The 15,015-nt window shown below is 38.9% G+C and overlaps 1 protein-coding gene across 1 annotated transcript in view; it reads right to left on the bottom strand.

Moving 5' to 3' along the window:
* Positions 1 to 1,076: 1,076 nt before the first annotated feature.
* The window catches only part of LOC149244719 (uncharacterized), a 51,564-nt gene continuing 37,625 nt past the window's right edge, over positions 1,077 to 15,015 (bottom strand). Inside the window, exon 4 of the mRNA XM_089374968.1 lies at positions 1,077 to 1,650. Within this exon, the coding sequence (XP_089231094.1) occupies positions 1,590 to 1,650 (61 nt within the window). The 3' untranslated portion in view covers positions 1,077 to 1,589. The remainder of the gene's footprint in view (positions 1,651 to 15,015) is intronic.

The following is a 15,015-nucleotide window of genomic DNA, read 5'->3' as shown; positions in this document are numbered from 1 at the left end:
TTATATTGCAATGTCTGATCTTTCCAATTTATTTCCCCTGCATATATTTCTAGATGTTAAAATACCAGTGATTTTATTTTTCAGTAATTCAGATTTATTTCGTAAATTAAAGAAATTTCCAAGAATAAATAATTACCATGAGAAAATAAAGTTTCCCTGGCATTAGGAGATTTCACAGTACGAAATGCCATATATCACATTTTATGCCTTGGGGGATGATGGAGCACTATATTTCATGGCTCGACAGCTCTACTCAAATGCATCAAATTGTGATCAGTTTCAATTTGCATGGACAGCAACTCTATGTCATCTATCAGTCCCTTCTATGATTTAATCTCAAAGAACACTACATTTATAAATCATGCATGCAAAGTAACCTTTGCTCTTTTCACAAAAAACTAAATGTCTTTGGAAGCACCCGCTTAACCAAAAATTTTAACATATAAACGCTTCCTCTTTTGTGTTTTATCTCATTTCCTCCTTTCGTATTTATCTTCATTTTTTGTGTTCATTATTCTGAGAAATTTTTACGACCATATATGCCGCAGTGGGAAATTAAACTAATTGATGTTTTGACAGTCACAGCAAACAGAATCTATTTTGAAAAGCATCCCAAAAACAATCTTGGTACAAAGCAAACCACATTTTAATCCAGATGGTGACCTTTAATGTCATTTCTTCCCAGTAGATACCATGCTTTTATACTTTCATCCAGGTCCAATTCCTTTGGTAGGTTTGCAGAAGTCAATGGAAATGCAAATTTGTCACTTTCATTATTTTGGCCTGTGAAGATGGGTTTTATCATTTTATTATATGGAAGGAAGAAAGAGTCCTCAATTAAAACTCTCTAGGACCATGTAGTTCCCCAGTAAAAGCCTAAAAGTTTCTTACTTTGGGGAGCATAGGCATGTACCCATAACGAATATTAGCCTTGTTCAAGCTGAGTTTCAAAGTTTCCTAAATTACACCCATCCAGAAAAGAAGGAAATACCTTACGTTACTGTACTGAAGCAAAAATCAAGTCATGCAACCAAAGCAAGATTTTGCTCAGGTCGAAACCCGTGTCTTGATGAACATCTACCATTTTGATATTTCACTAAGGTAAAAGCAGTAAAATAGCTTCCAATACCATTACAGTAAATGCTTGTGTGTATCATAAAAATTCTGTAGCGGAATAATGCCTTTGAATTTGAGAAAGGGAACTATTACACTCTCCATCCTTTCATTAAGGCCAAAAAGCAGTAGTTCTAAGCATTATACAATTCCCCTTGAACCCTAAAGTACAGGGACGAGGCTCTATGCACAATATCGTAGGACAATCTATCTCTAATCATGCACTGTCCTTGAAGTTTGTACAATTGACAGGAAAGGCATCATAGCCTGCATATGTTATCTAACAAAATCAAACGAATGACCCTGCTCAATAAGTAGAATAGAATATGTCATTCGAAGGGTTGAATATAAGAATCAAAGAAATTAGGTTACAAGAAGATTAATGTTCTTTTAATCTGCCCAAAGAGACTTCAAGTCTGTACTGTAAATGCCTCAATATAAGGCCTCCCTAATTTGTTTGTTGTAGCTGACCCCAATCAATTTCCGAATGTTGTTTCTGTAGAGCAGTTGCTTTTAGATCCCTCGTGCAAATCTGACCTGAGAATGAAGCCACAATAACTTCAATAATTAACAACTGGTAATAATCATGAAATTAAGCATTTAACCTCTGGCATCTAGCCTGTTCCTTCTTATTAGAGGATTACAAGAAAATTAGTCTTTTACTGAATGACACAATTCATAATAAAAATATTATTCAATCTGACAAAATTGAAGACTGGAAAAAAATGGATCTTCAAGCTTTTCATTGAACTAAACTAGAATGGACTTTGTAACGTAAAATCATTTTTCCCATGAGCAGCACTAAATTTATCAGTACTAAAAATGTTATTAAGGATAGACTAGAAGTATTTTTAGTGCTCATCATCCCTCCCTGCTTGAAGTTGATTGTCCTATATTTAATTTCAGGAATTCCTATGCCCATTTTAGTGCTACAATTTGCAGGAACACTAAACATCAATCAAAATATGACCTGTTGTAACCCTGGAGACAGTTCCTGGCTGTGGGGGAACCAGTGCTCAGGACATCTAAAGATTGATAAAAACTTTAAAATATGTGGCTGGAGGGATAGGCCATAATGAATCTTCTAATTCTGAAAGCTATCTTTAAAACCAGACTGGCCAATATAGATGAGAGTTGCAGGGCTTAGGGTTTCAAGAGATGATTAGAAGCAAATGAAGAAGGACAAAGCTTAATGACTGAGGCACTTAAGAATCTCAGTTTTTGTCCCTATAGAGGAAATGGTACAAAGAACAAGACAAATGGGTGAACTCCTGATGTGGTGGAACACCTATTAAGGGATTCAAACCCAAAACATGAGTACCATCAATTACAGGTAAATTCATAAATTCAATTTAAATCAACCAGCAGCTTCATTCCACTCATACCAGTGGAAGCAAGACATTAATGAATGAAAGAAACATAAGAAGACAACAATTATGCAATTAGCCCCAAAAACTGGAATCAAAACTGGTCTTTATTCTTCCGTTTCAGAGAGATGTCTTCATTGCATATCATCATGAATTTCGGACTCCGAACCCCCACAAACTGTAGATTTTAAATGATTATTTTCTCCCTAGGCTAACTGTTCTATGATCAGTTACGAAACTGATTTTGAAGCAGTTATAAAACTACTTTGAAAAGGGATTTAATTAAACAGATAATAATAGGTCATAAAAAGTAAAATAACTTATTATTATAAATACATTGTGCTGCAATATATATAAAAATATTAAATATTAAATCCCATTTCTGTAAGTAAAGTCTTTCCCTAAACTTCATAATATATGTGGCACGATACAGTCAACAGTTTGAGTGCAGAAACAAAATGTGCTCTCGGGTTTTAACCCATCAAAATTATAATATAAACTTGTGAAATGTGGTGAAGGTATGCATGGGTGCTTGTTGTCCTCATGCACACATCATCAACCATTTGTGATTTTGAAAACTGCAAACCACTTCTCGGGGACTCCTTTGGAGGTTTCTAGAATAGAGGATGAGTACCCCCAGGATAAATTGTGGCCATTGATCTGCAGATGAGTGGTTTGGGGAAAAAGCTTCTCGACGGTTTCCTACTATTTAAACATCAATTTCACTGACTTGCCGATACTTTTTTGATCTGGAGCAAGTATTTCGAGCCGTCGATTTCTCCACACTCTTGAGATATTTAGCTGTATGTTGTAAGTGAATTCCCTCTTGCTGCTTGTAGAGACCACCACCTGATCATTAATCCATGGTGGGAAAATGCAACTAAGCCCTCGTCATCCAGGGAAAAGCTCAATGCTGAAATTCCTTCAGTGGTACTCATGGCTATGTCCCCTGAAAGCAAACTTGCAAGGCCTGGTGGTCCATTTGCATCAAGAATCTTCAGCTTTGTGACACTTTACAGGTCATAGACATGAATAGAAAGAGTACAAATATCTCCAACTGCATCACCAACAGCTAACCTTGTATAATTCTGGTTTAAAGTAACCATTGAAAAGCGTGCACCATCTCATTTAATAATGTCATAGAACTTTATAGACAAAACTTAAGCAGTACTGAATTTCCAGAATCTTTAGTGTAAGATATAATTAATTACCTGCACTTTTCCAAGTAGGGAACTACTGCTCTTCGGGCACTTTGTACAATTATGACAAGAGTCATATAAGAGACACTTAGTGGGCAGGCGAATCGGAATCTGCAGTCCAGATTTGATTTTCAACAACATGCAAAAATCCTAACGCATCTGCCTTCCCAAAACTTGGAAGAAGAATTCCAGTCAGAACCTCTCGTGTTATCATAGCCATCACTGGATTTTATATAGAACTTGTTTTTGCAGATACTTCTCCACTTAGGTACTCAATAAGAAGGAAGACTTCACCAATTAAGCGAGGTATCTCTGAAGCAGTTTGTGATCACCGTGTACTCTCCATCCCTTCTGCTAGGAGTTCAGCTGCAGTGGCACTATGTCTGTCATTTACAGCCATGACTAAATTGACAAGATGAGGAGCCACTGCAATGGCTAAATATGATTTCAGTAGGCTAGGACACCAAACAGCTAATGCTGCACCTAATATTATACGTGAAGCATTTGCATCAACCTCTTGATTCCAGCTGCACGACATCGACCAAGAGGGATTTCTGGGGTGTGTTTTCAATCGAAATTGCAAAACAGTGTCATTAAATCACTTGATATGTTTTGATAAAAATTGGAGTTCCCTTACACGTTCTACCAATTCTTGTGCTTTAACAGCCACTCCAAAGAAGTCCAGGACAGCCCCTTGCCCTTGCCATTTACTGCTCTAACCACCTCTTTACATCCATTAATTAATGCTACAAAAAGTTCAATTTGGGCACGAGTTGTAGCAGATTCAATTGATCCCCCAACTTCAGCTGCTATCACATTGATGCGGCTTGTGTCACCATATTTTTTACTGCTTTTACAAAATTATTCGCACCCTTCTTTGACAGCCCATCATCTGCCCATTCACAAACATAAGTGGCAGCAATGTTTGTTGAAATGTGTAACTAGGTTCAGTCTTCATAAATATGAAATGTACTTTTGATTCTTGTATATTGTAAAAAGAAAGAAAATTTATTATTGTTATATTTTTAGCATGGATTTCATGCTTAAGGTCTTTTATTTAGAGGTCAAGCACCCATTGAGTGCTTCTAGGGTTTGTCCTAGGGTCAAGAAGTCAAAAGAGTCATTGTCATATGAAGAAGACCCCATCGGGCACATTGTAACTTGTAAAAAGAATTATTTTTGTATTTAAAAGTGTCAAAATACCCTCCAAGACCAAGTCGGCCTGGCAGCTAAGAAGTCGGCCTCATTAGGGCATGTCGTCCTCCTTGGAAGCCTATATATAGGAGGGAACTCGACCTCCTATGGACACTCACTCATCTTCTCATCATCTAAGCGAAGGAGAAGCAGAAGAAGGCTAGCGAAGAAGGATGAAAGTTTGGGTTGTTTCTCTCTATCTCTCTCACACGTGCGAAGAAGGAAGGCTAGGGTTTCACTATTGCAAGATCGAAGTTAAAGAAATTGTAAATAAGAAGGTCGTAGGAAGGTCTATTAGATCATCTACAAGCCCTAGAAGAAGGAGAAACTCAAGTGAAGGTCAAGGGAAGCCTTGGAATCCCTGAAACTGCTCACACGTGTGGAAGCAGCAACTGTTGCAGGGCCGAAAATTCCAGACCTGCAATGCAGGCCAAAATTTTGTAGCTAGGGGTTGAAGTTATGTAGCCGGAAGAGATTTGACTAGGTTTGACTTGGACAGAGGAAGCACACCATCAAGGAGGTCAGACTTGGTCTTGGAAGGGTATTGGTCTTGGTCTAGAGGTCTTAGAATTCATCATTTGAAGAATCTATAAGAAGAGTAGAGATTTGCGGGTTTCCCTCTCAAGTGGAGAGGTTTTAGCCTTGGCTTGCAGCCTATATCCTGTGTTCTTGTGTATTGTTGATCTTCTTGTTTTGGTAATTGTTTGATGATAAGAACAACAAATAATATAAGAAGCTAATAATCAAGAAAAATTAAAATACATCACAAGTAGTTATCAAGTTGAAGAGAAATCATCTTAGTTGTAGCCCTTTAGATTTCTCAACATGGTATCAGAGTTAGGGTTGGCTAAGGGCATAATGAATATCACTACATCCTTGAAGAAATCTTTGAAGTAGTGTTCTATGGTAACAAGTCATCTCAAGCAAGGTATCAAGGCATTATTGGAATCTCCTATTATCCATCAATAATAGTATGACCAAGACTTCTACAAAGGAAGAAGGGTTATTCTCAACACTTACAGGCACATTTGAAGATGAGAATATTTGGGTAATAGATAGTGGAGCATCAAGACATATGACAGGTGAGCACAAACAACTAAAGACCTTATCAAGAGGAAAATCTTCCTACTCTGTTGAACTTGGTGATAAGAAGAGCTATCTTGTAAGAGGAATTGGATCAACCTCACTAGAGTTGGAAAATGGCGGAAACATCCATCTCAATAACATTTTGTTCGTACCAGGTTTGAAAAAGAACTTACTTTCTATTTCATGTCTAGAAGATAAGTGAGATAGAGTCACTTTTATAGATGGAAAAGTTGTGGTTTGGGATAAAATCTCTAGCATAGAAAATGCAAAGATCATTGGGATTTGTGAAGGAAGACTCTACAGATTGTTGACCCCTCTTTCTCAAGCTTTGGTTCACATTGAAGTAAGTCCATGTGAACTTTGGCATAGAAGGTTTGGACACCTTCACTACAAAATCTTACCAACTCTAAATTCAATGATGAATGGCATCCCTTAACTCAAGGAGGATCATGAAGGAGTATACAAGGGATGTGCATTAGGTAAAAATGTTAAGAGACCATTTGGAAGCAGTGCTTCAAGGTCAAAAGAAGTCCTGGATCTCATTCATTCTGATGTTTGTGGTCCTATGTCTACAAAGTCTCTTGGAGGTCATCTATATTATGTAACATTCATTGATGACCACTAAAAGTCCAAGGATGAAATATTCAACAAATGTCAAGAATTCAAACTTGAATTAGAGAACTTTACAGAAGGGAGGATAAAGGTACTAATATTTGACAATGGAGGAGAGTACACATCAAAGGAACTCATAGCTTTCTCAAGGCCGGTATTAAGAGGGAGTGTCCCATATATCCTGAACAAAATGGAGTTGTTGAACGAAAGAATCGATCAATTGAGGAAAGTGTACGAGCCATGTTACATGATCAACACTTGCCTAAATTTTTGTGGGGTGAACCAACACATATTGTTGTGTATGTTCAAAATGGATGTCCTCAGATCATTAGACAACATGACTCCTAAAGAAGCATTCACTGGGAAGAAACCAAGTGTAGACCATCTCCAAATATTTGGTTGTCATGACTATATTCACATTCCAAAAAATAAAAGAAAGAAGTTGGATCCTACAAGCATGAAGGGTATATTTGTTGCCTATAGTAACACCTCCAAGGCATATAGGATCTACATAAAGGAAGGGCATTGAATAGAAGTCGAGACGTGATCTTTGATGAAAGTATTGCATTCAAGAAATCAAAGGACCTTCCGATGGACTCTGATGATGAAGAACTTCCAATATTTGAAGAAGAATGCACTAGGGAGGAAGAAAATTCAAATCATGAAGAAGAAGGTCCTAGTGAACCTGTGCAAGAAGTGATCATCCCTGAAAGCATAAAGAGACCTAATTGGTTGAAGTCTACTCTTCTAGATGCAGAAGGACATGCGGCAACTAAAGGCACATTCAAGGAAAGTAAGAAGCCCAAAGATATTTAGGATATGCAGTCTATATGACAAAGTTAATAGAATCAGAACCATCCACCTTTGAAGTTGTCAAACATCAAGAATCGAAAGATGCCATGAATGAAGAATATCAATCAATAATGAATAATGGAGTTTGGGAGATCGTACCTAGCCCTGAAAACAAATCTGTGGTAACTTCCAAGTGGCTCTACAAGATTAAACATGCAACAAATGGAAGTATTGATAAATATAAGGCAAGTTTTGTGGCCAGGGGCTTCTCCCAATAAGAAGGTGTTGATAATGAAGAGACATTTGCACCAACAGCAAGGTATACAACTATACTTTTCGTTGGTCTCTTTGGCAGCATTGATGGGATAGAACATCCATCAAATGGATGTCACGACAACATTCTTGAATGGCACTATCGATGAAGATGTCTATATACAACAACCCTTGGGATTTTAAGTAAAGAATAAAGAGACTTAATGTCTGTAGGTTGAAGAAGACACTTTATGGCCTTAAGCAAGCACCAAGGGTGTGGTATGCAAGGATGGATACATACCTACAAAGATTGGGCTTCTCGAAGACTTTTGTTGATCTGAATCTCTATATTAAGGTTGTGAAGGATAAGCCCGTAATCATTCTTCTATATGTGGATAATCTTCTCATGACATGTGTAGAAGGTCATATTCAAGAGTGCAAAAAGCAACTGGCAGTAGAATTCGATATGAAGGATCTAGGGCTAATGCACTATTATTTGGGGTTGGAAGTATGGCAAGGACCTAATGAGATTTATCTAGGTCAACCGTCAACGAGATGCTGAAAAGGTTTGCATGACGGATTGCAAACCTATGACAACCCCTATGATCACAAACCTGAAGAGGCTAAGAAATTATGAATCAAGCCCTTTAGATCCAAGAAGGCATAGACAATTGGTTGGCTCACTGATGTATTTGGTAAATACTCGACCAGACATTTGTTTTGCAGTGAATATTCTCAGTCAGTTCTAGGTAGAGCCCAAGCATGATCATTGGATAGCAGCCAAGCATATATTGAGATATCTGCAAGGAACAATCCACTACTGCCTAAAGTATGATAAAAGGAATGATGTCCACTTGATTGGATATACAGATTCTGACTGAGGAGGCAATGAGATGGATGGGAGAAGCACTACTGGAGGATGTTTTAGTTTGGGATCCTCCATGATATCCTGGATGAGTAGAAAGCAAGAATCAGTTGCTTTGAGTAGTGTTGAGGTTGAATACATTGCAACCTGTGAGGTAAGCAATGTTGTCTAGTTTAGGAAGTTGTTGTCCGACCTATTTGAAGGACCGATGGACCCTACGATGAAAAATTGTGACAACACCAGTTGTATAAGGTTGCTTGAAGACCCATTGTTCCATGGAAAGAAAAAGCACATAAATAACAAGTATCACTACATACAAGAGCTAGTGCAAGATGGAGTGTTGCAGCTACAGTATATCTCCACTGATGAACAGGTAGCTGACATCTTAACAAAATCTCTTCCTAGTAAAATGCTTGTGTATTTGAGAGACAAGCTTGGACTGCTTGATATATCCTCCCTAGCTGAGAGGGAAAGATAGACACATCATTCTTGTCTTCACTTCGTGAAATAAGAATGGAGGATTGGGTAAGCATCTGGCTTCTGATACTCTTTGAGGATGAGGTAGGGCATCCAAGATAAGAGTAGTTGAAGACGAAATTCCTTGAGGATGTGTTTTTCCGAAATAGGAATTGTCCTAAAAGGACATACCCTATGAACACCCAGGTGGGGTATGTGCCTTGAGAGACAATGATGATGATGTCTATTAGTCATTGGTCTCACCAGCATTGTGCACTGATCTTGTGGAGAGGTAGAGTTGTTAGTCAAGGCCTTGCTATTTGACAATTTTGGTTGATACGCTGCAAAGAGATAAGCTAAAATGATAGCTTATGAGATGGCTTACCAATCCGACTCTTCTTATGAGATCTCTTCAATTTAAGAATTTCCATGTACCATTATGAATACCTCCCTAGTTAAGAGAGAGTGTTGAAATGTGTAACTAGGTTAAGTCTTCATAAATATGCTCGAGGTCTTTTATTTAGAGGTCAAGCACCCCTTGAGTGCTTCTAGGGTTTATCCTAGGGTTAAGAAGTCAAAAGAGTCATTGTTATATGAAGAAGACCCCATCGGGCACATTGTAGCTTGTAAAAATAATTATTTTGTATTTAGAAGTGTCAAAATACCCTCCAAGACCGAGTCAGCCTGGCAGCTAAGAAGTCGGCCTCATTAGGGCATGTTGTCCTCCTTGGAAGCCTATATATAAGAGGAAACTCAACCTCCTATGGATATTCACTCATTTTCTCATCGTCTATGCGAAGGAGGAGCAGAAGAAAGCTAGCGAACAAGGAAGAAGGACAAAGGACAAAAGTTTGGGTTCTCTCTCTCTCTCTCTCTCGTGCAAAGAAGGAAGGTTAGGGTTTCGTTGCTGCAAGATCAAAGTTGAGGAAATTGCAGGTCGAAGGAAGGTCTATTAGATCATCTACAAGCCCTAGAAGAAGGAGAAACTCAAGCGAAGGTCAAGGGAAGCCTTCGAAGCCCTGAAACTACTCACACGCGTGGAAGCAGCAACTGTTGCAGGGGCCAAAAATTTCAAACCTGTAGTGGAGGCCGAAAATCTGTAGCTAGCAGTCGAAGTTGTGCAGTTGGACGAGATTTGAATGGGTTTGACTTGGACAGAGGAAGCATATCATCAAGGAGGTCAGACTTGGACTTGGAAGGGTATTGGTCTTGGCAAGGTTGCGAGGGAGCGCCCCATATGCGAAACACATATGCGAAACTGATACCAATTTGCGAAACACATGCGAAACTAATACCAATTTGCAAAACACATATATGAAACACAACGAAACACACAAATAGAACACACAACAAATGCGGAATACAGATAGTACTCTTTTCTTTTTTTCAAGATCCTCCTACAATAACTCTCTGGTCCTATATATAAGAACCCTCCAGAGTCTCGGCCCCATTTCTTTTTCAAATCATCCTCTCTCTAAAGTTTCAAACCTTATCCTCCTAAATCTTCATAGTATAATAATATCAAGTGGAAATCACTATGAAATGACTAAAGTTGATATACAGTGGAGATTCCTTGAAAAAGGAACCCACGAAAGGAAATAAAGACAAAGACAATCATACGGATAATCTTAAAAGTCAAGTGGAAATCACTATGAAATAACTAAAGTTGATACACAGTGGCGATTCCTTGAAAAAGGAACCCACGAAAGGAAATAAAGAACTCTTGAAAATGATGAAAGTTGATACACAGTGGAGATTCCTTGAAATAGGAACCCACGAAAGCAAATAAAAACAAAGACAATCATACGGATCATTTTAAAAGTTATACACAAGGGAGATTCTTTACGGAGGAACCCCCGTAAGCCGAATAATCACCAGTCTTGACCTTTGGGACTTTTTGTCAGAGTCTAAGGGATAGGAGGCAACTGGGCACACGACTGCGGCTTGTGAGGCAATAACAGGGTGACTAAGGTGACGGGCATTGGTGAATGTTAAGAGTGTCTAGTGGTTTTGATTTCCCAAAACCACCACGCAGTGGGCTCTGGTATGGCAACCGATTGGCACTATGCAACTTAGAATGAGTTGGGGTTGGCAGCAGAAGGTAGGAAACATTGCAGGCACGCTGACCCTTTTTTTTTGAATGTTTTTTTTGGTGTTACTTTATATCTATATAGATATATATATATATATATATATATTGTTTTTTTGTATAAAAAAAAATTCTATAATTTTTTTGGATTCTTTTTCTATATATTTTATTTTTTTATATTTTTTTATTTCTTTTTTTCTAACATATTTTTTCCTTTTTTCCTTTTATTATTTTTTTTAGAATGGAGAATCTCCAAGACTGGTGTAGCGAAACGCTTCAATTGCACGACAACAAGTTTGATAGAGACTTTAATGGCCAAAGGTCGGTATCGGAGAACATGGCTCTAATACCAATGTAACGAACAAAGTTCGTCTACGCAGCAGAATAATTCAGAAGAACTGAAAAACGTAAGTACCCATTGTAGGACAAGTAGTAATTGTATATAAGAATTGTTGAATGTATAAAAGATGTGTCAAATGATTACAATGAGGGCCCCCTTATATCCCTAGGCAGGTGCCCTTTCATGAATGGCCATGTCTCTAAGACATGCCTCTTCATCACTGACTAACTAACTATTAGTTAATTAATTATTATTTATTATTATTATATTTATATTTACATTTATTACTTTTATATGAATTATATTCGTAACAGTCCTTCAATGCAGCCTGTAGAAATCGAACATTTCCACCCAAAACCGCAGCCAAATGAGGTCAACTTCACCTTGGTCAACACTGGTCAACGCCCTGCAACAGACCTGCAACTTGGCCCAATTAGAAACAGCCACCTGTCTTTTGCATGTGAGAGAAATCCTTCCAATCTGAGTTGTACAAACCAACAAGAATAGGAGAGAGAAGATGTGAGGTGATGAAGTGCCAAATGAGGTTTGAGGTCTCGTATTTATATGAATCGATGAGGTTGAAAAGACGTGTGGGCTTTAATTCAAAAACACGATTCTCCTTGTCTGATTTGAGTGATCTTTAGGTGGATTTTGGTCCTCTCGAAAAGAGGAATTTAATGCAATAATTATCTCCATCAAATGAGTTGTCCAAAGTGAAATTTGACCCTAGTTGCATAATTTAACATTCCCTCTCAACTAGGGATAATTCCACCTGTCAATATATGTCCATCGATCATCATGTCATCTTGCCATCATGTACCATCTCTGCTTGTCTCTGCTCATCTCCTGTTGAGCATTCTCAAATCTAAAGAAAAAGAAATGTTGCAGGGGAGCTCTAGCTGCCACCCTGTCTCTATCACCATCGAGGAGACTCAGCTACCACTCGGAATCATCATCATCATCATCATCATTGGGAGCGAAGGCTACCACCCAGAACCAAAGACAATGGGCGAGACCAACCTACCCCAAGCGTAGGGATCACACTTTATCCCAAAGTCCCTGACAATAGGTGAGATCAACATAAGGATCTCACTCTACCCTATTGTCCCTGATCTCACTCTTAATCCTAAAGAGTTATATGGTAGAACACATGCATCCACCAACTTGGGCGAGATCCACCTACTGCAAGGGGTAGGGATCACACTCTATCCCAAGTCCCTAAACCCATTGGCCAAATGGGAGAGGTTATCACACAAAGTGGGCAGAACGCTAATAGGGGCATACTCTAACTAGGGGAGATCCCAAGTCTCAACATCTTATCGGCCAGAGGTCTCTCATCCCCAAGAGCCTTATAGCTCCATTCCACACCCTGGGAGCTCAACCAGGGAGGAACAGCACTGCTCACTATTCTTGATCAACTTGGACCCTTATTCGAAAGGGTCATCTCAACCAGTCCAAGTTGCTCTCTGAAGACCAAGAACTACCCTTTCGGCAAAAAAGCCTTGGTGAGGATATCGGCTATCTACTCATCTGTCGAAATGTGAAGAGTCTCACGGGTCCTCTCTGGACCATGTCTCGGATGAAATGATATTTGATCTTTGTATGCTTGGACTTGTCGTGGAAAACAAGATTTTCTGACAATCGAATCCCACTCTTCTTGTCACAATAGGTAATTGTCGCGTCCAAAACTTGCTCAACAAGCTCTCCAAAGAGCTTCCCCAACCAAACTGCTTCACAAATCACAAGGCTAGCTACAATATACTCGGCCTCAATAGTGCTAAGGGCTACGGATTTTTGTTTCTTGCTCATCCATGATATTGTGGCACATCCTTGCCTAAAACAAGATCTGAAAGTACTGTTCCTGTCGACAACATTGCAAGCCCAATTTGCATCTGTATATCCATGTAGTCTAACGTCTAGCGAATATCTTAGTCCAAGGTTAATAGTCCCATGCAAGTATCTCAATACATGCTTGGCAACGACCCAATGTACATGGTGACGCTAGGTCACAAACTGACTCAAAGTGTTAACTGCAAAACATTTGTCGAGACGAGTATTCACGAGAAACATCAAAGCACCAACCAATTGTCTATAATCATAAGGGTTTGCTAGGTCTATTCCAGCATCTTCTCCACACATCTTGAAATTCATCTCCATAGGTGTAGGCAAGGACTTGCACTCAACCATGCCAAATCTCTCTAGAAGTTTCATAACATATTTTCCTTGTGAAAGGAAAATTTTGCTCGGTTTTTGCCATACTTCTAGTCCCAGGAAATAGCGCATCAAACCAAGGTCTTTCATCTTGAATTCGGAAGCCAACTTCCTCTTACATTCCAGAATGAGAGGTTCTACACCTATCATGAATATCAACATATAATACCAAAATGAGAGGCATACCTTGGATTGTTTTTAAGTACAATTTGCATCAGCATTGCTCCTTGTGAATCCCAGCTTTATCAAGTAACTTTCAATACAAGCGTACCAAGCACGAGGGGCTTGCTTCAATCCATAGAGATATTTCTTTAATCGTCATACATGGGTCTTTCTGTCATTAACTTCCTGAAGGTTGTTCAACATACACTTCTTCTTGAATCAAACCATGTAAGAAAGCGGTATTCACATCCCTGGCTTGTAGCAAGGGCTACTATCGAACTAATGGTTGTATATCAGGCCACTGGAGAAACATATCATCGTAATCTTCTCCCTATTCTTGTGAGAATCCACGAGCTATGAACCTTGCCTTGTATTTTTCAATGCTTCCATCAGCCTCATGCTTGATCTTATAGAGCCATTTGGAGGTTACCACAGATCTTCCCTTGGTCTCGACACAATATCCATAAGTCATTTTTCATAATAGACTCGTATTATTCAGCCATTGCATCCTTCCAAACTTGTTCCTTCACGGCTTCTTCAAAGGTACTAGGTTTAGCTTGGATCATATTGCTCATAGTTACAACATATGTTTGATACCTGCATGGCTTCTTGCTTTCCCTGAAATTTCCATGAGCAACAACATGTTTCTCAACATCTTGTAGTGAGTCTTTGAGCCAAAGTGGTACTTTCCTAGTAGGAGGATCCAAGGGGTCCATAAGCTCCATGAGATCATCAACGATGTCCTTCTCGGATTCAGGCACAAAAGGACCTTCTAGAATATCCATATCATCACTCTTGTCTTTAGGAGGAGGAGGTGGAGGAAGGTCCTTTGCTTTTCTAAGTGCAGCATCTTCATCGAATGTTACATCCCTACTAACTTCAACCTTCCTTTGACCTGAAATATATATTCTAAATGCTTTAGAATCTTCACTATATCCAACAAACGAACCTTTCCTTCCTGTAACTTCTAGCTTGTTTCTTTTGTCCTTCGGCACATGGAAGTATACGAGGCAGCCAAAAATCCGGAGATGACCAATATCGAGCTTGACACCCGTGAATACTTCCTCGGGAGTCTTGTTGTCCAAAGCTTGATGAGGCAACCTGTTTTGAACATATATCGTTGTGTTTGTTGCTTCAGCCCAAACAAACTTTGCCAGCTTTTGATCATGGAGCATGGTTCGAGAAGCTTCTACAATGGACCTGTTCTTTCTCTCAGCCACTCCATTTCGCTCACTACTGTAGGGCACAATGGTCTCCTTCTTAATTCCTTCCTTCTT

Source organism: Pinus tabuliformis, chromosome 8, assembly GCF_031772625.1.
Source record: "Pinus tabuliformis cultivar Carrire ecotype Pingquan chromosome 8, CPIR1, whole genome shotgun sequence".
NCBI classification, from domain to species: domain Eukaryota; kingdom Viridiplantae; phylum Streptophyta; class Pinopsida; order Pinales; family Pinaceae; genus Pinus; species Pinus tabuliformis.
The sequence above is the reverse complement of the archived record's forward strand: the minus strand, read 5'-3'. Positions and strand labels throughout refer to the sequence as shown.